Source organism: Ipomoea triloba, chromosome 2 (genome assembly GCF_003576645.1).
Source record: "Ipomoea triloba cultivar NCNSP0323 chromosome 2, ASM357664v1".
Lineage (NCBI taxonomy): Eukaryota > Viridiplantae > Streptophyta > Magnoliopsida > Solanales > Convolvulaceae > Ipomoea > Ipomoea triloba.
The window spans coordinates 2950137-2973718 of NC_044917.1; the positions used below are offsets into that span (position 1 = coordinate 2950137).

Here is a 23582-nt window from a genome sequence, read left to right on the forward strand (position 1 = left end):
TTGTTTTTTCCCACCAAATTATATTTCCAACTCATACTTTCATTAAATATTTTTCGGAGGTTTTATGATTTTGTCGAATTATATATAATGAAAATCATAAATTCACTCTAGATTTATAAAGGGATAGATTGAGTCAATATAATTTTGAAACTAAACACTTATTCATAAGAGGTTTGATTCAGATTATCTCACATTGGCTTGAAAGAAAATGTGAATATGATAATATGTGAAGTTATGTTATGGAGTATTACATTACTTCAAAGCATTCAAGTGCGATCAGTTCAGAATTATTATGTGATTACTTCAGTAATTTTATATTGCCACCATATAGGATTTTTAAGCAATGTTGGAGGTAATGTAATTACCCCATCTATTAGATTTTTACATTATTTTGCATTTTCCTTAGAAAGAATCGTATTACCCTTATCCTCATGGTAACTCAATTAGTTTCTGAGTGAAAGCACCCAAGAATGCAAGATCAAATATTGACAGCCCACACAATCTCTTTCCACCCGAGGAGCCACTAAGTCACCATGAATTAACTCCTATTTTAACCATCAAACACAAATATTCTCTTTAACCTATTCCCATATCCTTATTTTCCAACCATCCAAACGCAGCCGACAATTATATAAAATAATCTTGATGTATATACAGAAGTGTGGGGAACAAAGAGTTGAAATACACAGAAAACTTTTAAGTATAAAGCAAACAGTAATATATAAATGGACAAAGAAATTTGCATAGAATCAGATCTCAGTAACTAGGAAAACATGTAGGCATGATGGAAATTGGCTGTTAGTGATATTACTACTCATTTTGTACTCATTATCCTATAGAGTGCTATACAACTTTAGTTCACTGTAAACACATAAAACAATATCATTCCATATGTTGCATCCTGTCCCAAGATCTCCCATGTTGCAACCACAACTGCTTATATCTCTCTGCCTTCAATTCTGAAGTTAAAGATTGATAAATCTCATGATAAATCATAAGTCTCAAGTGATCATAAAAAGTGGCATGCAAATTATTAGCTGATGAAGTGTTAAGAGTCGTACATTTCTAAGAAGGTCTCGATAAGCATATTGAGGTGTTAGAACGAGCATTATCTTGACTATATAAATTCTGTAGATCTTGCATAATAATGCAGGAGCAATAAGGCGAGTGCAGAAGACAATGAATTATATGTGTTAGTAGTGGTGGCTTATAGAATGAAGATTCTCAGATGCAAATGCGGTGAAATATCAAATCATAGATACTATGGGAGAAAAAGAATAGTTGCTTGTTTCCTATGTTCACAATGGAGATGTCAAGGTCAAGCAGCAGCTTCTTTATGGCAGGGAGAGTTAGGGATTTTCGAGAAAAAGCTTTATACAGCAATAGTTCAATATTTTACAGCCAACCAGTTAAAAGGGAGTTTTTAAAAGTTGAGCAGCTTTTTACTGCCTAAAGCAACAATGTTCAATAGATAGTCTTCTTAATCACAAGTGACTATCTAATCAGAAAAGAAAGAAAAGAAAAGAAAAGAAGAACAACTTCACAGTTAAAATTACCTCTTGACAATACCATAGTGTTAAGGAGTGGGCCATTTAATCTCTCCCGCAGTGAGAGTCCATGCTCTAACATTGAATCAGAGAGCTCGTCTATTCTTTTGACTGCTGTAATCACCGGGACTCCCCTTGGTGAGTCCTGCAAAGTAAATCTGTCTTCCAAAAGAAGAATTAGGCAAAGCAAAACAGAGATAGAAGGAAGAAGATGAATGAGAGGCATTGGGGTATCAAGCTGCTGGGGACTAGGACCAAATTGATTCACAAAGACTAGAAAAGTGATTCTGGGAACAGAATATTTCATGGTTAACTTCAAAAAGTGTAATAACAAATGTGGAGATTTATTCAGGGCACCAAAGTGAAGCTCTACATCAACATTGTCAAGTGAATGCATTATCAGCACAGAATGGCTTTAATAGAATTCTGTACATCTCCAACAATGGAAATGAATTTACAGGCAACTGTTATTAATTCTAAAGGAGTTCGAAGACACTGATACTGGCTGTATCCAAGAGGAAGATCATCCTTCTGTGTCAATGTTATTACCACCAGATGGCATCTGTCTCACTTTTGAGAATGACAGTCACCTGGGCTTCGTGGAACTTGCCTCAACAAGCAGCTTCTGAAGGCAAAGTCAATGTACCAGTTCCTGATGAAGAACCCAAGAAATGCCGAACAGTAGGAGCGTTAGTTGTAGATGATGGTGACATATTGTAGGTGAAAACTCCCATTGGGTGATCAAACTTGCAACTTGGGCCAAACTTGCATATCCCATACCGGGAATAAAAAGTACATAATGGTTCTCCCTACAAAAGCATAGATAAGGAAATCAAAGTTGTTTCTACTTGGCTAGCTTCATTATTTGAAAAAAATCAACATGAAGTGCAAAACAAGTATTGAATACTTTTTTATCATGATGCCAATATTATTAAGCCAAATAATTAACAACTATCTTCATCCCAACGGTTACATGCAGCTACACTTATTCTCAGATAGAAGTACTAATGTTTTAAGTTGTATACAGTTAGATATGAGATTCATGCCAAATAATATAGAGAAAATTGAAGATTAACTCACTGGGCGTAGAGGAAGTCCAATTGGACTCAACAAAGAATCAGGAGGAGGAATCAGTCTTTCCCTTGGATGATGGAATTTACAAACAGCACCAAACTTGCAATCCCCAGTCTTCATGTAGAATTGGCATTCTGGCTGACCTGGTCGTTCAGGGAAGACATTCTCTCTCTGCAATGCATAATATCCCATTGGTAATGTACCAGCACGATAAGAAGGATTCATCCCTTGAGATCCCATGTTTGCCACCTCACTGGAACGAGACAATCCATAAGCCTGACTATTTCCTACTGTCAGCTGTTGGCTCTCAGGGGATGAAACTGAACCAAGTTGTCCCTGGAAAGGAGTCCTAAAAAAGAATCAGAGTCTAGGATATTCCTGTAATGTTTCCATGTCCCAAGTTAACAAAATCTCATCAAATGCATGCCATGCAAGAAAATTGACCATTTTCAGAATACGTAGAGAATTCATCTTCCCTCACATGTCTACCATATGCATGCTATTCTACCTAGTTGTTTAATTCGGTATCCAATAAAAATATTACTTAACGTTAGCTATACATCAAATGCTAAGGCACAAAATCAGCATCTGAATTTTTTTCTCTGTTATCCTGCATTATTTTAATGAAGAAAATAAGGTGTGTTATCTCAGTCATTTTTTAAGGCTCTGAATGACAACAGACATAAACATATTGAGCAGATATTTAAGCAAAACACGCATACATTTGCATACAAAAACGGAAAGCATTGAACTACTTATCAAAATGCAATCATAGTGAAGCTCACACTGTATGCAAATCCTGGAACTGATACTACCCCTTGAGGCACAATCAGGGGTGTGTAACTTGAAGGACCTTGCCAACGTGGATTGGTAATAAAAGAAGCTCTTGACAAGGGATATGATAGCTGACCAGGAGTAGTTGGAGACTGGACAGGAGGATAAGCAGGAGAACCACGTAGAGAGACCATCATATTAGATGGTTGAGGATGGTGAAATTTACAAGTGCCCCCAAACTTGCATTGTCCAGTTCTCATATAATAGGGGCATTCAATCTCATTCTGAGACAATGAAAAAATGATTATATTACAATACTTATCTGTTCAAGCATAAATATCTGTCAAAAGAACAATGGTATCCTTGACCTATATCACATATCATATTCACAGCACAAACTTTACACACTAACTTCAAAAGGGCAATGGGGTTTCTTATGATTGGTAGTCATCATCAGAAAGTAATGAAAATGAGTTCAAACTGAGAGGTACACTGAAATATGTTTTTAAAACAAATTAATAGAAAATGAAATGCTTTAAAATTAATCCATCACCCCCATAGTCTGTCATGAAAAATAGGCTTTATGTTAATAGAAGACCAACAGTATTTAACGGAGGAAATAGAAGGCAATACCGGACGAAGTGGATAGCCCATGACATTTAGAGCAACTCTTCCAGCAATCCCAGCCTTATCTCTAGGATGGTGAAACTTGCATGTGGCCCCAAACTTGCAAGTTCCCGTCTTCAAGTAGTACTGATCAATAATTCAAAATAATTCATTCACAATTTGAAAATAATAGATGAAAAAAGCTCATTGAAACATGGGCCCCAGCAAAAGAAGAATGTTATGGGGCCACACAATAACACATAACATAGGGGAAAGGTAGATTCAACCTCTAAAGAGAAAAACAACTTGGTTAAGGCTACAACGAATGCACTTTTGGCATTAGTAAATCCATGATATAGATTATAAACAAAGTTGTAAACACTAAGATCTTATGACAAATATATATACATGAGAATAATCTAGTCATGACTGGAAGGGGAAAGAATTGGGGAAGAGTTTCTCTCCAGTCACGAGATGAGAGAATTTGACCACTCACCATTATGAAATATGTCATCAATATGTAGATTAAAAACAAAGATGGATGGTTCCAGATTTCGTGAGATGGATTAGATATTACTCCATTAAGCAATCTTCTCCTAAGGCACAGACAAATAAATTTGGCTTTCTTACCTGGCATTCTGGCTGCCCTACTCGTTCTGGATACTCCCCTTTCATCCTTGCCGCAGCAATTGCCTACAATTTAAACTTTCTAAGTCTATAAATTCCTGACATAGAAATGAAAGAACACAAGTATATGTAGAAGCAAGATCTAAATGAGTCTATGAATACCAACAATTAGACACAAGTCAAAGACATAAAAAGAATGCTACATGTTTGCTTGAACACTAGTGAAGCTTGAAATTGAATTTTGCATGGCAGACATACACCTAAGGGACAAATGCACCTATTCAGCAGATGTTAAATTGGTAAGTCCATTCCATCCAACTTGTTCAAAAAATCAACAAGATCTATTATGCATGTCCATCTAATATGACTCCTGTTTCTTACTGGGTACCCTTTTCTTATCTATTTTTGCATTTATTATTTCAGAAACATTGCTCTTACCAGTTTCCTGTTAGACGGATGGTTAAATCGACAGGATGCTCCAAATCTACAAAGACCAGTTCTGATGTAGTAAGAACAATCTGGTTCACCGTCACGTACTGGATATGGCCCAGACTCCATTGTTTCCATTGATCTCAAACTCAGTTGCCACAGTGTGTCTGAAATAGTAACAAGTCAGTAATTAATTGCAGCATTAAATAGTATAGTAATGTACTTCAAACTGATATTCAAATTAAATAACACTACAATTTCCATAAATTTCTTGCCCCAAATTTCCATAGATTTCTAAAGATATGCAATTTCACATCATTTGAATTCAAGAAGACAAGAACCAAAATCCTTACCTATATGTAAGAGCTTTACAGAAAATAAAACTCAACATAAATATGATAAATTTAATTCAATTTCCAACAGCAAAGCACTAAAATTTCAGAAACTGAAAAGCAACAAGCATCCAGGTCCTCTTTTCCTTCTTCCATAAAAAGTTAAAAACTTGCAAAACTATTTCAACCAAGTTGATGTCTTGATGAGAATTTATGTCCCTATAAATTACAGAAATCCCAAAAAACGTGAATAGGCTGATAACGTATCAACAAAACCATTCATGGCTCGCCTGCAAATTACTCTTCCACGTGAAGTTACCACTGTTTCCCTTTACTTTATGCCCCCCTTTTGTGATAGCAGAAGGTAAAATTCATATGATCAACTACAATCTAAAATAAAATTCAAATTTTATTAAGCACATTACGGGCAATCATTGCTCGAACACAGAGTAAAGAGAAAAGGAACGCCGATTTCTAGATAAAAATACTTATTTTGGAAAAAAGAGAGAGAGAGAGAGCGAGGTCAAATACCGAAAAATAACCCAGCAGTAAAAAAAAAAAAACCACTATTTTTTAATTCTTTTATCTGTGTTAATTAAAAAAAGAAAAAAAACAAAAGAAAAGAAAACGCAACAGTGGCATCGACTTCATCGCTGATCCTCCCCTTAAAGAGAGGAGACGCTAAGAGAGAGAAAGACAGACCTTGGGCGAGGGTCGGAGACAGAGAGGAAGGACCTTCGGTGACGGAGGCCAGTGAAGCAGAAATTCCGGCGGCGGCTTCAAAATCCATCATGTGGAAGAAGAAGAAGAAGAAGAAGGAGACGATGAAGATGATGAGGAGAGTGCGGTGGTGCTTCTTCCATCAGCAGCAGCAGCAGCACCGCCGTCCCGCCAGAATTCCCATTGATTCCGGGAGACCAAAGGCTCGCTGTTTGCCCTTCCCAACCCCCGATCAAAAATGCTGCAGCAGCTCGGGAGAGGGATAAAATTAATGAACCCAAATTAAATTATTATTTTTATTAAAAAATAAAATTAAAGAATTAAAATCGGAGTGGAAGAAAAGTAGCGTTCTCTCTTCTCCACACAAATAACAGAGGGAGAGAGAGAGAGAGAGAGAGATAGGAAGAGAGAGAAGGAGAGAAAAAGGAGCGAATAAAAGCCGTCCACTCCCAGACAGAGAGAGAGAGAGAGAGGAAACTTTTTCACCCGCGTTTAATCTCCAACCGCGCCTGTTGTCTCCCCCACTCGCGCGCGTGATTCTTAACCTACCACTCCCCCGTTCCCGCTTTCGCTATATTATTAGCTCCCAGCAGCCCATCCAATCATAATTGTTATTGAGACTCCATATCAAATAAGATTCTCGAATTATAATTTTACAAGGATTCTTATTAACATCTTTTTAGAAAATGTTTTTAATACAGATTATTTCTTTTGGATTGCTAAGTAAATAAAGTATAATTATCGTAAAATTACTAATTCAATTATTTCTAATGATATGTATATCACATATAAGTGGTATAGTATTGATCAACATTTTAATAATTTCATTAATTGTAGCATCTACAAAATATATATATTAGATGAATCAATTGTAAAATTATTTATTAATTGATACATCAAAAAATAAAGTTGGAATATGTATAACACCGCTCCTAATAAATTAAAATAACTTTCAAATGTGCGAGTGTGACAATATGATTTGTGCTCGTTGACATATCATATTTTTTATAGGTAGAAAAAATTGGTGAATTAATAGTCGTTTTCATGGCAAAAAGTAAGAAATAAAAAGGTTTAAGTGTTATAATAATATATATAATTAGACAGAGCAATATTCTTCAAGAATGAATCTTATATGTCCCTTATACGAGACAAATTATGTCTAAAATGATACAATTGATTAGTTATAATATCAAATAAGAGACTTGATTTTGGTTAATGATTACTCAAATAGTGACACTTTGAGCATAATAAAGGAAATTATTTTATAATTTTGATCAAAAGATGAATGCGTCGACAAAAATAAGGTATATTTGAGTTTCCTGATTTATCGTAAATGTTAACAATCTGTTATCCACCATATATCAAATAGCATACTCATAACATTCATAACGAGAAAAATGTGTTCTTAATATTTCTATTATACACTTCTACTTATTTTAGTTCTCTTTTTTGTTGTTAGTATTGTTATTATTATTTACTCTATAGTCATGTATTTGTGGTTGTAACTTAGTAGAATAGGAGAGGTTAGTATCCTACTCAAATAGGACTCTCACTTTGTGTAATCTGTTGTTGAATGAACTGATTCCTACTCTAATCTGGTATCAGAGCGATAGGTTAGGGACCTTAATTGTTTTTTCGATCACCTTACCGTTCCCCGTCCCGGTTTTCCGATGGCCGCAAATCCCGATCGCTCGATCACCGCCGTCAACCCAGCCCCTCCCGCCGCTGCACCTGCAAACAATCCCAACCCTCTCACACAAGCTCACCACTTTGTCTCCCTAAAACTCACAAATCACAATTATGTATTATGGCGGACTCAATTAATTCCGTTTCTCCGGGGGCAAAATCTGCTCGGCTACATCGACGGCGGCATCCCCTGTCCTTCCCCGACGATCCCCGCTCCGGCGGCTGAAGGCTCTTCCGCTACCCCGGCTATCCCTCCGGCGGCCAATCCAGCGTATCACGCATGGGTTCAGCAGGATCAATCGCTGCTTTTGATGCTCATCTCGTCACTCTCCGACGAGGTTATGCACCTCGCCGTTGGCCGGACCACCGCCAAGGAGGTGTGGGACTCCATCACGTCGGCTCTCGCTTCATCCACCCGCGCGCGGTGCCTGAGTCTTCTTGGGCAGTTCCAAACGTTGAGGCAAGGCAATGCAACGCCAGCGGATTACCTCGGTCGCGCACAGATGCTGGTAGAGGCGCTCTCCCTCGCCGGCCGCCACCATTCACAGGATGAGCAGATTCTGTATGTGCTTAGAGGTCTTCGCCCGGAGTATCGCTCGGTGGCAAGCTCGCTCACCGTCACAGGCACGGAGGTAACCTTGCCGCAACTCGCCGACATGCTGCAGGCCCAGGAATTCATCCAGGCTGATGATCACGTTCCGACGGGCAATTCGCCGATCGATGGCCCTGCTTCTGCCTTTTACGCAGGCCGCAGTCGACATGGCGGTGGCGGCCAGTTTCACGGAGGTGGCCGAAATCCGACGAACAGCAGAGGTCGGGGCAACCGTGGCCGAGGCGGCAACGGTCGCGGACGAGGTGGCGGACCGCGATGCCAGATCTGTCGCTCTCACGGTCACTCTGCGTTAAACTATTTCCGCAAGTATGATGATCGGCCGGCGGGTCACGCTAACGTTGCTCTCTCTGGCGAAGGTGATTCCCCTGCTGCTGCCGATGCCTGGATTCCCGACACTGGAGCCTCTGCGCACGCAACTCCAGCCGCGGATATGATGCAGCAGTCCGACACCTATAACGACGGCGATGTTTTGACCGTGGGTAACGGCACAGGTTTGGAGATTTCCCGTGTTGGCCATGCGACTATCCCTTCTACGTCTAAGTCTTTAAAATTGTCACAAATACTACATGTTCCAAATTTGTGTTTACCGTTATTGTCTGTTCATAAATTTACTACTGACAATAACGTTTTCTTTGAGTTTCATAAAGATCTGTTTTATGTGAAGGATTCTAATTCCCGGGAAATTCTGCTTAAAGGTTCGGTCAACGGGGGTTTGTACAAGCTACTTATCCCGCGAGTTCATTCAATGTTTGTCACCTCTCGGGCGTCGTCAGTCGTTTGACACCAACGGCTAGGTCATCCTCACAGTCGTGTCCTCCAGAAAGTTCTGAAAACTGTTCCGGTCACAACAAATAACACTAGTGCTGAAAAATTGTGTTCGGCGTGTCAACTCGGCAAGTCGTCATGTTTCTCGTTAGATAGGGTAGTTAGCACTAGTGAAAATGTATTAGACTTAGTGTATACGGACATATGGGGTCCGTCTCCTTTGATTTCTCATTCAGGTTGTCATTATTTCGTTCTGTTTGTGGACGATTTCTAGCGTTTTACTTGGTTTTATCCGCTTCGGTTAAAATCTGATATTTATAAAACCTTTGATTTATTCCGGGTGATGGTAGAACGACGGTTTTCGCGTTCTATCAAAGCCATCCAATCTAATTTAGGGGGTGAATACCGTCGCCTGCATAAGGTTTTTGAATCTTTAGGTATCATTCACAGGCAATCATGTGCCTATACACACGAACAAAACGGTCGTGTTGAGCGCCGGAATAGGCACATTGTCGAAACCGGTTTGGCCCTATTGGCTGAAAGCTCAACACCCCAACAATATTGGGATTATGCCTTTGAATATGCAACTTACCTTATTAATTGTCTCCCTTCCTCTGCAATTAATTTCGAGAGTCCATATTACAGGTTACATAAATCCACACCACCATACACTTTCTTTCGAGTCTTTGGGTGCAGATGTTACCCATATCTCCGGCCTTATAATCAGCACAAAATAGAGTATCACTCTACTCCCTGTGTCTTCCTAGGTTACCCTGTTTCCTTTAGGGGATATCGTTGCATGGACCTCACTTCCGGGAAAATCTTTATCTGTCGGCACGTCCGCTTTGATGAATCTATTTTTCCCTTTGCCTCATTACAGGTTGAGTCTGAACAAATCACTCTGGCTTTACCATGGGGAGTTAGCCCCGTACATGTGGGTTCTCAGCCAGTCTCCACAGCTATTCCACTTGCTCATGAACCACCTGCGTTACCAATAGAGGCACCACAGGAATCAACTGAGCAACACTCAACTGCATCACAAAATCCACCTCGGGCTAAATCTCAACACAACACTCATGTCATGCGTACTCGTCGTAAAACACAAGGCACTGATGAGCAATTCTATGCCCTGACGACGAGCCTTGACCCAACTTGCTATTCTCAGGCTGTGGGGCACCCGCAATGGCGCGAGGCGATGGATCAGGAATTCAACGCCTTACTACATAATAACACATGGTTACTGGTACCGGCTACGCCCCAGATGAATATTATTGGTTGTAAGTGGGTATACCGCACCAAACGCAAAGCGGATGGTACCATTGAGCGCCACAAAGCTCGTCTAGTTGCTAAGGGGTTTAATCAAGTTGCGGGTGAAGACTTCTTCGACACTTTTAGCCCGGTAGTCAAACCGACTACAGTCCGGATTCTCTTTTCACTAGCGGTTTCGAACAATTGGACCATGAGGCAGCTAGACGTCCACAATGCTTTTCTTAATGGCCACCTATCTGAAACCGTGTACATGAAACAACCACCGGGGTATGAGGATCCAGCTCATCCCGGTCATGTCTGTCACCTACATCGCTCTCTTTATGGCCTCAAGCAGGCCCCACGTGCCTGGTTTAAACGCTTACATGATTTCTTGACTACTACAGGGTTTAAATCTTTGAAAACTGATGTGTCATTATTCTACTACACTGTTGGTGATTCCAAGGTTTTTTTGCTAGTGTACGTTGATGATATAATCATGATGGGTAATGACACTACTCTGATTTCCACATTGTTACACCGATTGTCAACTACGTTCAAGATTAGAGACCTGGGCACTCCGAGTTTCTTTCTCGGTATTGGGACTGTTTCGGTAGCTGAGGGTTTTATGTTGTCTCAGCGACGCTACATGAAGGATATCCTCATACGTGCAGGAACACTACTACACAGACGACTTTTAACGTCGGCTAAATAGACCCTTTAACGTCGGCTAAAAGCCGACGTTGATCTGGCCGACGTTGTAAGTAGGGTTGGCAACGGGGCGGGGAGTGGGGTCCCCGTCCCCGTCCCCGAATTGAACCCCCATTCCCCGTCCCCGCTCCGTTCCCCGATCGGGGATGGGAAATTATCCCCATCCCCGTCCCCACGGGGATTCCCCGAATCCCCACCCCATTTTTTAATAAAAATATAAATAAATTATCCAAAATAAAAACATAAATGAATTGTTCAATTTTAGTGTTAAATTGTTATGTTTTGAATTCTTAAATATAATCAAAATACATAAATATATTAATATAACTATAATGTTCAAATTCCAAAAATCCTAAATATCCCTAAGTTCATAATCACAAAATGGTTCCAAACATAAAATACACAATTACAAAATGTCCAAATATTTAAATTGTTTTAATGTCCTCCAAACCTAACAACTCATTATTTACATTAGAAGTTTCTCAATTAGTTAAGTCCTCAACTCTTCATTAATAACCTGAAAAAATAATAAAATTGAAAAATAAAATTATAAGGATGTATATTAGGTGAACTTTTAAACAATATAATTTAATAAATTCTCTAAGGTTCGGGAAGAAATAGACCCTCATCAATTTCATACTCCTCAGAAATGCAATACCTACAAATATTATACAGAATGAAATTAGTTCTTAAACCTGCAATCCATTCTTGTAACTTGAATTAAATGTTACTCACTCCATATTAGAAATTCAATATTAGAAATAATAGCCTGAGCTTGATGAGCCATAGCAATTCCATCTCCCATGCCAACCTTCACATCCACAACAATACAATTTACTATCATCAAATCAAGTAAAAAAAAACAAATAGCAATACTGTCAAGCAATAGCCCTAATGCCTTTGGAAGATATAGAAATACAGATGCTCCTAAAGTGTCCAACATAGTAAAAAATTGTGAGATTCAGCAAGATAAGAAAGAAACCAAATTCATACCTTAGATCGTAGTGGCTCTTTCTTTGGAAATACAACAAGAATCTGCAGCATGACATCCAAAGTTTGAATGAAAAGAAGTTAAGCAATCATTTGTTTACTACCTGAGTTAAAAGGAAAAAAACATTCAATAAGGTGGAAGAGAAAGGAGACAAATGCAGTTGTTCCTTGTTCATTATTTCAAAAGAACATCAGTGACTAATCCCACACTAGAGTCCTACTTTAATTTGTGTACATTTTTTTTCAAACAAAAAAATGAATCAATTAATTCAAAGTTCAAACATGACGGCGATGAGGCTGGGATGCAACGTCGACGGCGACTGCGAGCCTAGGAGGCTGGGACGACGACGAGAGACTGCAGAGGAGGCTGGGAGGCGACGGCGAGAGAGGCTGGGACTCTAGGAGGCGTTGGCGAGGGCAAACGCTATGAGGCTTGAAGGAGACTGCGACGGCACTGGCGAAGGTGACGAGGTTGGACTATTGGAGGAGATTGCAGCGGTGAGAAGTCTTGGACGGCGACACCAGACTCTAGAGAGGCAAAGAAGAGACGGCGACACTGTGTGAATGAAGAACAACAGAACTGAACTAATGAACTAGGGTTTTCATTTTATATATAAATATAATATACATATATATACTATAAAATTATTCGGGGAATCGGGTACGGGGTCGGGGTCGGGGCGGGGGATGCCCTCCCCGTCCCCGTCCCCGACCCCGACGGGGATTTACAAATTCCCCCCATCCCCGGCCCCGTTCCCCGAAAAAATTCCCCGAACCTGCCCCCGTCGGGGCGGGGATCGGTTTTTCCCATCGGGGGCGGGTTGAATTGTCATCCCTAGTTGTAAGTGTACACATACAACGTCGGCTAAAAGTTAGCCGACGTTGTAAGGTACACATACAACGTCGGCTATATGTTAACCGACGTTGTAAGGTACCCATACAACGTCGGCTATTTACAAATAGCCGACGTTGTAGGTATCTTAAAAACATATAAAATACCCTACAACGTTTGCTATTGTAGGTAATTTGAAAACTACTAAAATACCCTACAACGTCGGCTATTTGTAAATAGCCGACGTTGTAGGTAACTTAAAAACTACTAAAATACCCTACAACGTCGGCTATTTACAAATAGGGGTGTAAACGAATCGAATCGAGTCAAATATCTGAATATTCGATTCGAATTCGACTATTTTGATAGATATTCGAATTCGGATTCGTTTAATATTCGAATCTTAAATTTGATTCGAATTCGATTCGATCAATTTATTCGAATATATTCGATTCGACTCGAATATTCGAATTCGAAATGTCTGACTCAATTTTTTTTTAATTTTCAATAATTTAAGATAAAATCTAATAAAAATTTAAATTTAAATAGCATAAATTTTTACTTGAATATACTAATCAAGAATTTCATTAAAATAACAAAAAGTCTATCATCAAACTCATTTACTAAATACAGTACTAAAATAAAAATTTTAAGTTTGCGCTTCAACTGGTTCTTCTTCCTCAGTGACTTTAGTCTGTTCTTCCTCAGTGACTTTGGTCTATTTGGCCGTGGATGTTGAAATTTGTACTTCTCCTGCAGAGTATTTAACAAGTATTATCAGCATAAGGAGGAATGAGGGTAGAAGCAACATAATATTTTGAAATAAACTAAATCACTTTGTTGATGTGATAAACAACACAAACATCTGAACTTCATAGGAAGAAAAGAATCATACCCAGCTAATACCATACAAGATTAGAAGCTCCATATTATTTAAATGCAAAATATATTGAAATTTATGAATCTTACAGTAAAAAAATAGAGTATGGGCTAATCTTTTTGAGGTCATAAACAAATAAAAGTCTAAGCTTTGTAATCACATAAATTAAAGTGTATTTCTAGGATATATGCCAAAAACAAAACAAGTATGTTACTGTAAAATTATTCCAACAATGCCTAAGCTTTGTAATCACATAAAATTATTCCAATAATCCTCTTCTAACCTGACTCATACCAAAACAAGTATGTTACTGTAAAATGATACCTACTTCTGTCCTCTGCCGCCGGAGAAGCACCGGACTCGAGCTATCACCGGAGTCGAAATCTTGCAGATCCGCTATACAAAATACAAATCTCAACATGAGAGAAGAGAAAATCATACACTAAAGATGAAAAAAAAGGAAGAGCTCTAGACACCTAGTGCAGATCTGCCGCCGAGGTAGAGCTCCTCCACCTACGGCCTACCCTTGGTCTGCTGTCTACGGATCTACCGAGTGGCCTGCCTGGAGTCTACGCTGGAACCGTCACAGATCTGGAGTGGAGTCAGGACTCAGGAGTGGCGAGAAGAAGCTTGTCCTCCGGCCTCTGCTACCTAGATGAATCTGTGCACAAACATTATATAAATAACAAAAAGAATAATACCTAGATAAATTTGTCCACAAGAAGAATATGCGAGGATGAGAAGAGGGCGAATAGCCGGTTGCCGGTGGTCTGGCGCGAAGAGGGGAAGCTGAACGACGCTCGTGACTGTCGCGACTAGCGAAGATGAGAAGAGGGCGAAGAGGGGAAGAAGATAAGAGGCAAAGACTGCAGTGCGGCTGGTCTTTTTACTTTTCCTTTTAGCTTAGGGTTTAGTTTAATTTTTATTTTTAATATAAAATAATTATATATATATATATATATATATATATATATATATATAAAATTGAAGGTTATTTGGAGTATATTCAAAACCCTACAACGTCGGTTATTATAAATAACCGACGTTGTAAGTTAAAATATTATAAATCGGCGCGATACGACGTCGGCTAGGTGGTAGCCGACGTCGTATCTCGCCCGGCCTTAATGATACGACGTCGGCTAACCTTCCTAGCCGACGTCGTATCGACGCCCGAATTCAAATAGGCGGGATACGACGTCGGCTAACCTTCCTAGCCGACGTCGTATCGACGCCCGAATTCAAATAGGCGGGATACGACGTCGGCTAACCTTCCTAGCCGACGTCGTATCGACGCCCGAATTCAAATAGGCGGGATACGACGTCGGCTAACCTTCCTAGCCGACGTCGTATCGACGCCCGAATTCAAATAGGCGGGATACGACGTCGGCTAACCTTCCTAGCCGACGTCGTATCGACGCCCGAATTCAAATAGGCGGGATACGACGTCGGCTAACCTTCCTAGCCGACGTCGTATCGACGCCCGAATTCAAATAGGCGGGATACGACGTCGGCTAACCTTCCTAGCCGACGTCGTATCGACGCCCGAATTCAAATAGGCGGGATACGACGTCGGCTAACCTTCCTAGCCGACGTCGTATCGACGCCCGAATTCAAATAGGCGGGATACGACGTCGGCTAACCTTCCTAGCCGACGTCGTATCGACGCCCGAATTCAAATAGGCGGGATACGACGTCGGCTAACCTTCCTAGCCGACGTCGTATCGACGCCCGAATTCAAATAGGCGGGATACGACGTCGGCTAACCTTCCTAGCCGACGTCGTATCGACGCCCGAATTCAAATAGGCGGGATACGACGTCGGCTAACCTTCCTAGCCGACGTCGTATCGACGCCCGAATTCAAATAGGCGGGATACGACGTCGGCTAACCTTCCTAGCCGACGTCGTATCGACGCCCGAATTCAAATAGGCGGGATACGACGTCGGCTAACCTTCCTAGCCGACGTCGTATCGACGCCCGAATTCAAATAGGCGGGATACGACGTCGGCTAACCTTCCTAGCCGACGTCGTATCGACGCCCGAATTCAAATAGGCGGGATACGACGTCGGCTAACCTTCCTAGCCGACGTCGTATCGACGCCCGAATTCAAATAGGCGGGATACGACGTCGGCTAACCTTCCTAGCCGACGTCGTATCGACGCCCGAATTCAAATAGGCGGGATACGACGTCGGCTAACCTTCCTAGCCGACGTCGTATCGACGCCCGAATTCAAATAGGCGGGATACGACGTCGGCTAACCTTCCTAGCCGACGTCGTATCGACGCCCGAATTCAAATAGGCGGGATACGACGTCGGCTAACCTTCCTAGCCGACGTCGTATCGACGCCCGAATTCAAATAGGCGGGATACGACGTCGGCTAACCTTCCTAGCCGACGTCGTATCGACGCCCGAATTCAAATAGGCGGGATACGACGTCGGCTAACCTTCCTAGCCGACGTCGTATCGACGCCCGAATTCAAATAGGCGGGATACGACGTCGGCTAACCTTCCTAGCCGACGTCGTATCGACGCCCGAATTCAAATAGGCGGGATACGACGTCGGCTAACCTTCCTAGCCGACGTCGTATCGACGCCCGAATTCAAATAGGCGGGATACGACGTCGGCTAACCTTCCTAGCCGACGTCGTATCGACGCCCGAATTCAAATAGGCGGGATACGACGTCGGCTAACCTTCCTAGCCGACGTCGTATCGACGCCCGAATTCAAATAGGCGGGATACGACGTCGGCTAACCTTCCTAGCCGACGTCGTATCGACGCCCGAATTCAAATAGGCGGGATACGACGTCGGCTAACCTTCCTAGCCGACGTCGTATCGACGCCCGAATTCAAATAGGCGGGATACGACGTCGGCTAACCTTCCTAGCCGACGTCGTATCGACGCCCGAATTCAAATAGGCGGGATACGACGTCGGCTAACCTTCCTAGCCGACGTCGTATCGACGCCCGAATTCAAATAGGCGGGATACGACGTCGGCTAACCTTCCTAGCCGACGTCGTATCGAAGGCCCGAATTCAATTATAGGCGGGATACGACGTCGGCTAGGTAGGTTAGTCGACGTCGTATCGTCCGTCGATAGCTAATATACACGATTCGACGTCGGCTAATCTCTTAGCCGATGTCGTATCCCACCGTCTTATAAAGTACACCCTTTAACGTCGGTTATTAGTAAATAACCGACGTTATAGGATTTTTATTTATTTTTAATTATTTAAATAACATATAACGTCGGCTAATTATTTAGTCGACGTTGTATGTGATTTCTGTAGTAGTGGAATGGCTGACTGCAAGCCACTATCTACTCCGACAGCTATCACACAGTCTACTACGCCATCTTCTGACTTGTTTGATAATCCGACTCAGTATCGACGTCTGGTTGGGGCCCTTTAGTATTTAACTATTACACGTCCTGATCTCTCATATGCAGTTAACCGTCTTTGTCAGTTCATGCACTCTCCCACAGTTGATCACTGGGGTCTGTTGAAACAGGTTCTGCGTTATGTTAAAGGCACTCAGGATTATGCTCTGTGTATTTCTGCCTCGGCCTCTTCCGAGATACATGCTTACTCTGACTCTGATTGGGCCGGCTGTCCAGTTGATAGAAAATCCACCAGTGGCTACGCGGTATTCTTTGGTGACAACCTTGTTTCTTGGCTCTCACGGAAACAGCGTACTGTTGCACGATCTTCTACAGAGGCCGAATACAAAGGCCTAGCTGATGTCTCGACTGAGGTGACCTGGGTTGTGTCGCTACTCCGTGAGCTCGGACTCCACTCCGGGAAACCTGCGACTTTATGGTGTGATAATCTAGGTGCAACCTATCTAGCAGCCAACCCAGTGTTCCATGCTCGCACCAAACACGTAGAAATTGACTATCACTTTGTCCGAGACAAAGTTGCGTCTGGTGACTTCGTTGTCAGCTTTGTGTCTACGAAGGATCAGCTTGCGGATATCTTCACCAAACCATTACCGGGTCCGAGGTTTCAGGCTTTACGAGGCAAGCTCCATGTTGCTGCGCTCCCACCTAGAGCTTGAGGGGGTGTGTTAGTATTGTTATTATTATTATTATTATTATTATTTACTCTATAGTCATGTATTTGTGGTTGTAACTTAGTCTACGTTAATAGTCATGTAGAATAGGAGAGGTTAGTATCCTACTCAAATAGGACTCTCACTTTGTGTAATCTGTTGTTGAATGAACTGATTCCTACTCTAATCTTTGTTGTTCCAAAATACACTTCTAACCTTATAAAGTAAGCTATAATTTTTTTTCTCTCTATTGAGCAATACATCAGTAAATTTCGGTTGCATTTGACTCATATTGCATATATTATTAGCATGCACTTTTGATTTTTAAAAAAATCGCATATCAATATACTATTTTTGAAAATGGAGGTGCATGGTTTGTTGATTTCATTGTTGATAGACTAAAATTGTAGTAATTTGTTTTTTTTTTTTTTTAAAGTTAGAGATGTATTATGCTATGACCGAAAGATACGAATTAAAACAATTACAATTTACAAATATGTATGAACTTATAAAATACATTTCATTTTAATTAAAAAAATATTACCCTTTTCATGTAAAAAAATCTGAATTCCAAATACACACTATTACCTTGGATTCATTGTCTATGAATTAAGTTTGCGGGAGCTGTCACCCTCAGTTCATAAATGATAAATTAATGCGCCTCATTAGTTGTAACCTTCACTGTAGAAAGTTTTTGTACTAAAATCCTCTACGGTTCTTTTGGAAATAGGTTAATAATACGTAGTAATACAAATCATTCATCATATTTTGTGAAATTTTATTATGTATTTTATTATCAAACATTAGGTACTCTCAAAATATTATTATGTATAAAATAAGTATTATGTGAGACAGTCTCACGTAAGATGCATAATACATTTTAATTAAAATGTTATATTTTTTATACAATAAAAAAATATTACATTTTAATTAAAAGTATTACCTGTCTCACACATTATTGATTCTTACGTATAATATTACATAGTATTGAGTAATTTGTATTTTCCTTTTTTCGAATGACAATGAAAACCTGCAATTACTATCCAAAAGTGTGCACTTAATAAACTTCACTCTTATATTTGTATTTTTCTTTTTTCGGACGACAATGAAAATCTGTAATTACTATTTAAAAGTGTGTAATAATAAACTTCACTCTTATGTAATAAGCAAAAAAAAAATCACAGGGATTTATTTTCCTGTTTTGCCTTCACCAATCAGTACAAATGTACAATGTACTTTGTTAGGCTGCGTACCAGAACAGGTTTTAGCACTTTAACTCCACTAGTCACCGAGAATGATAAACAATTAGCTTCAGGCTTCAGCTATTGTTTCAGTGATTGTTATTGGTTGAACTTTTTTCTTTTTAATTAAGGCTAAGTACTTATTAATCTTTTATCTTGTCATATTCGTATTCACTTTTTAGGTTTTTTTTTTAACCATGAAAAAAAATATAATCACTGATTATATTTTTTTTCATATGTAATAGCTTACAAATTACACAGGGATGTAAACTACTAAGAAGATCCTATACGATAAGTTTAACTAAGAAGGTGTACAAGAACTTTCCACCTTATTTATACTCAAAAATACTTCTAAAACTTCATCTATAATAAATGTGCTCATGGATATTGCAAGGGTATGCAACGATCAATTTTGGCTGGTTTTTAGTTAACTAAAAGAATGTTAACATTATACCCAACCAAAGAATGTTAACTAGTTTTCCAAAAAAAAAAAAAAAAGAATGTTAACTAAAATCTTTTAACTTTATAACCAATAATCATTTATTGCATATTTCTACATTTAAATGCCTATTGAATTTTTAATCATCAACATTAATTATAACTAACCAATAACCAACCGAAATAACTGAAATTTTTTTAACTTCATAAATCATAATTGATAACTAACTGAATATAGAAAATTTAAGTCAATTCGATTATTAGTAATCAGTTACTCAATCGGTCAACTTTATTTACTCACCCATAATTGCAATTGAGAGAGTGAGTGTAGAGGTCCTAACTAATTGATTTAGTTCAGATGATTTGCACTACCTTGCACATGCTATTCAATTAGATCAAATTTTGTAGAACCTAGTACTATAGTACTGTAGTGCTGTATAAATGTAACCGGACAATAAGTTAATGACCACTTGTAAGAACTTGTTACCTTAGCGAGTGCATATAGCAGTGTCCTTTGACATAAAAACAGCATAGGTAGGTACTAGTGGATATCAGCAATGAAAACAGTATAGGCACAACTGCCCAATGCTTGCTCATATGTAAGAATCTGAAAGTTTGAAACCAGCACAAGTACACCAACTTTCAGGAATGACCAAAAAAATACTGCAACAGATTAAACGTGAGTATCCAAAATGAGAAAAAAAGTGTCATAAAATTACCGTTTTGTTGATAAACATAACTCAAGATCAGTTTCACTCGAGAAAACATAGTATTCCAACTACAGATAGTGCCGCATATCATAACATTACCATATTAGTCCCTACTTAATGTTCTGAATCTCTTCAAGCATCACTACGGCTTGATCACAAAGAGTGGCTGCGGATAGAAATTTGAGATATTGGAGAGCTTATAAAAGGATTTGAAGGAAAAAGGAGAGTACAGAAAATGAATCAAATGTTAATGAGAAAACTCACAGTATCAACACTGACGGGCTTGCCATCCTCAGCAAGGATCTCAACTATTGTTCCCGATTGATCAGCCTGGAGAGAAGTGTATTTTTTTAAAAGGTTTAAGAAATCACAGACATTGAAAGGGTATAGTCACAGAAAAGCAAATTGACATCACCAATCATCTCGAAGAACTAGTGCAACACTAAATCATGCTGCTAAAAGAGGTGTAGTTATGCTTATGCAAATACAGAGACCAATGGACTGTGTAACACCAAAAGAGAAGAAAAAAATTTGAGGTCTCAGTTGCAGATCGGGCAAAACATGTTGATAATGCGGGGATGATGTCTATGAAGGGGAGAGAGTGCATTGTTTACACATACCCTCAAGGGAAGAGGATCAAACATTAAAGCACTGTAATATCATGAGTTTTTGAGTTCTTGATCAAGGCCACAAAATAAGTTTGCCCACGAATAAGCTATAAATTTATGATGCTAGAATAAGAAAAGAATGCTTACTTCAATTTCATTCATCAATTTCATGGCTTCAATAATGCACAAAACTTGTCCCTTCTGTACTTTATCTCCAACCTGCATTAAAATTCCATTCATGCCAAAAATTTCAGGTATGTATGTGTGCATGTAGAAAGAGAGAGAAGAAGAATAGAAATACTACCTTCACAAATGGTGGTTCACTGGGTCCTGGACTTCGATAGAAAGTTCCTGCCATGGGGCATTTCAGTGGAGGCAAAGATGACTCAGATGGCTTGGTTTTTTGAGGGAGAGGTGCCTGGGCTGGGCCTGGAACTGGAGGAGGTACTGGTACAGATGAAGGGAGTGCACTAGGTTGTATAGCTGGCATGTAGTGTGACTGGACTGGCAGAGTATGAGGAGGAGGAGCAGCAGATGGTGGTTGCAGCAAGGCCTCTTTTTTACGGATTATGAGTTCACAGCCAAGTTGTTTCAACTTGAGCTCCGCAATATCTCTGGAATCAACTAGCCTTCAAAATATAGAACAGTAAATTATTACTACTCACATAATTGTGCGGAGATGATAAAAGTATCAAAAAGGTTATGCATGAATACTTGACAAGAGTTGAAACTTGGCTTAGGAACTCAGATATCGACTCTTCAGAGGCCAAAACTGCAGGCGAAGTCTCACTCGAGAGCTTGACATCATTGGATGCTGATGATACTTCAGACTCGGGAGGAGTATCAGGTGCAGCATTTGATGATCCATCCACAGAAACCTTAAGAAAAAGCACATCCATAGAAGAAATTTTGAAATTTCCTCTAACAAAATCCGCGAAAGGGAACTTACCTCATTCAATTGTGCTTTTGCTACAACAGAGTGATTCCAGTTGGAATGCAAATCCTGCCAGAGGGAGATTGAAATCATCACACACTTCTCAAAGCAATAGTGTCATCGATTTTATCTCACAAATGAAATATAGATTTGAATCATAACAGTAAGAGAATATCAGTTCCCAAATACAAACACTGAAACGGAATCAGGGAACAGAGTACATGTTCCAAATTTAATTTTTCTTCCATTATCCTGAATGGTATAAGCATTTCTGTTTATGCAATCCAAGTAGTATATTTTCATCTTTCATTTTCCTGTTTTTTTGCTCCATCAGAAACTTCACAATCCGAATAGAGAAAGATTATTCTCATCTACTCTTTATAATTATAACAGAATTTTCCTCTAGCATAACAAGTAACAGATCACCAATTTTAATTCCAGTAATTTCTTTGTTCCTGCTTTCACATTAAGCTTTTCCTTTCCTCAGTAAATTCAAGAGTTTAACCTGAACGATATCCTCATTCCTATTTTGCTTGCAACAATTCTCAGTTCATTTTTCGTAAAACCAAAGGAACACAAAAATAAGCAAGTAATGCTTTGTTCTACAGAACAAAGAGAGATCCTGCATGCATGGAAGAACACCACAAATATATACACGCGCAAATCAATAAATTAAAAAAAAATAAAAAAAATAGAAGGCGGTTCAAGCATTTAACCAGAATTGCGCATCTTAAACCATACAAGTATTGACTATTAAGTATACAAGTACAGCGCATGACATGCTATGCATACCTTAGAAGAGGGGAACCGGAGTTTGAGCTTGAGCTTGAGCTTGGGATGAGATTGCGAGTAGTGGTGGCGGAAGAGAGGCAAACATTTTGATGAGTTCAAAACATTTCTCGTCGCCGCCGCAGAAGCTGAGGTAGTGGCGGCGGCTGCAGCGGTAGCTCCGATGGAAGTAGCCATTTGGCAAAGAGCTTCAACAGAAATACAGAAAAAGAGAAGGGATATTTCCTCCGAGAAATTCGATCATCCGAGAGAGACAGGTGTCGGATAGAGGGAGGTTATGATTTATGAAATCCAATTGGAAGAGGAACAGCGAACAGGAACAAGACAGAGCGGAGCAGGCTTTTCAGAATTTTGAGAGACTTGAGATAAAAGAAACGATGTCGTTTCCGGTAGCACATCGTCCTTTCGGATAAGGCAAAAAAGGATTGTCCGTACTATCCAAGAAATACGTGAAATTTTTTAAATGTTATATTCTTCAAATTTCAACAATCTGGGTATTATATATAGTTGAGAAGTGGGTAAAGGTTGATAGAGCAAGTATCATTATAGGTAGGGATGCAAAGTAGCAAATAAAAAACGATTGGTTAATTTGGTGCAAATTTCATTAGATAGCACCAAAGCGTTATAGCTAACTAGTTTCACAATTGTTATACCATGAACCAGATAATTACAGATATAAATGCAGATACAAAATTTGAAAGATTATTTTTGGACCAATATCTATAATGCAAGATAGAGCATAGTCCATGGTATAATTTGTGCTAGTTTGATAGCAAATTAGTACTCCATATAAGTCAATCTAACTTGATCTACTCAGTGGAAATAGATCCGTCAATCAGGCTTCCAATCATGCCTGATTAGTTGAGTGCTCCAAATATCATGTGCCCCAGAGTATTGATCCATACACCAATTGAGCTACCTATAAGGCTATAACTCTATCAAAGCCTTGGAACATAGATTTAAGCCTTATAGCCGGAAA

The 23582-nt window shown here is 39.7% G+C and overlaps 3 protein-coding genes across 3 annotated transcripts; all 3 read right to left on the reverse strand.

Annotated features, from left to right (window-relative positions):
* Window positions 1–722: 722 nt before the first annotated feature.
* Window positions 723–1972, reverse strand: LOC116003823. Its single transcript, XM_031243763.1, has 2 exons — window positions 1557–1972; window positions 723–959 (listed from the first exon to the last, which is right to left on the reverse strand). The coding sequence occupies exons 1-2, from the start codon at window positions 1942–1944 to the stop codon at window positions 883–885; spliced, it is 465 nt and encodes a 154-aa protein (XP_031099623.1). The 5' UTR covers window positions 1945–1972; the 3' UTR covers window positions 723–882.
* On the reverse strand, window positions 1873–20417 carry LOC116003802 (zinc finger CCCH domain-containing protein ZFN-like). The gene is made up of 9 exons (XM_031243744.1): window positions 20282–20417; window positions 20050–20169; window positions 6092–6350; window positions 5067–5224; window positions 4632–4694; window positions 4029–4148; window positions 3407–3679; window positions 2628–2957; window positions 1873–2356 (listed from the first exon to the last, which is right to left on the reverse strand). The coding sequence occupies exons 3-9, from the start codon at window positions 6180–6182 to the stop codon at window positions 2159–2161; spliced, it is 1233 nt and encodes a 410-aa protein (XP_031099604.1). The 5' UTR covers window positions 6183–6350; window positions 20050–20169; window positions 20282–20417; the 3' UTR covers window positions 1873–2158.
* Window positions 20212–22931, reverse strand: LOC116003813 (biotin carboxyl carrier protein of acetyl-CoA carboxylase 1, chloroplastic-like). The gene is made up of 7 exons (XM_031243754.1): window positions 22607–22931; window positions 21830–21883; window positions 21595–21758; window positions 21185–21509; window positions 21028–21099; window positions 20537–20602; window positions 20212–20438 (listed from the first exon to the last, which is right to left on the reverse strand). Exons 1-7 carry the CDS (start codon window positions 22778–22780, stop codon window positions 20415–20417), a joined length of 879 nt encoding a protein of 292 aa, XP_031099614.1. The 5' UTR covers window positions 22781–22931; the 3' UTR covers window positions 20212–20414.
* Between the last annotated feature and the right edge of the window lie 651 nt (window positions 22932–23582).

Coding starts and splice junctions, on each gene's coding strand:
- LOC116003802 (XM_031243744.1), bottom strand. CDS start 6,182: ATGATGGATTTTGAAGCCGCCGCCGGAATTTCTGCTTCACTGGCCTCC. Junction 5,225..6,091: donor GTCTCCGACCCTCGCCCAAG/GTCTGTCTTTCT, acceptor TTACTATTTCAG/ACACACTGTGGCAACTGAGT. Junction 2,357..2,627: donor TTGGACTTCCTCTACGCCCA/GTGAGTTAATCT, acceptor ATGCTTTTGTAG/GGAGAACCATTATGTACTTT.
- LOC116003813 (XM_031243754.1), bottom strand. CDS start 22,780: ATGGCTACTTCCATCGGAGCTACCGCTGCAGCCGCCGCCACTACCTCA. Junction 21,510..21,594: donor CAAGTTTCAACTCTTGTCAA/GTATTCATGCAT, acceptor TATATTTTGAAG/GCTAGTTGATTCCAGAGATA. Junction 20,603..21,027: donor AATTGATGAATGAAATTGAA/GTAAGCATTCTT, acceptor ACTTCTCTCCAG/GCTGATCAATCGGGAACAAT.
- LOC116003823 (XM_031243763.1), bottom strand. CDS start 1,944: ATGCATTCACTTGACAATGTTGATGTAGAGCTTCACTTTGGTGCCCTG. Junction 960..1,556: donor CACTATGGTATTGTCAAGAG/GTAATTTTAACT, acceptor CTTTAACTTCAG/AATTGAAGGCAGAGAGATAT.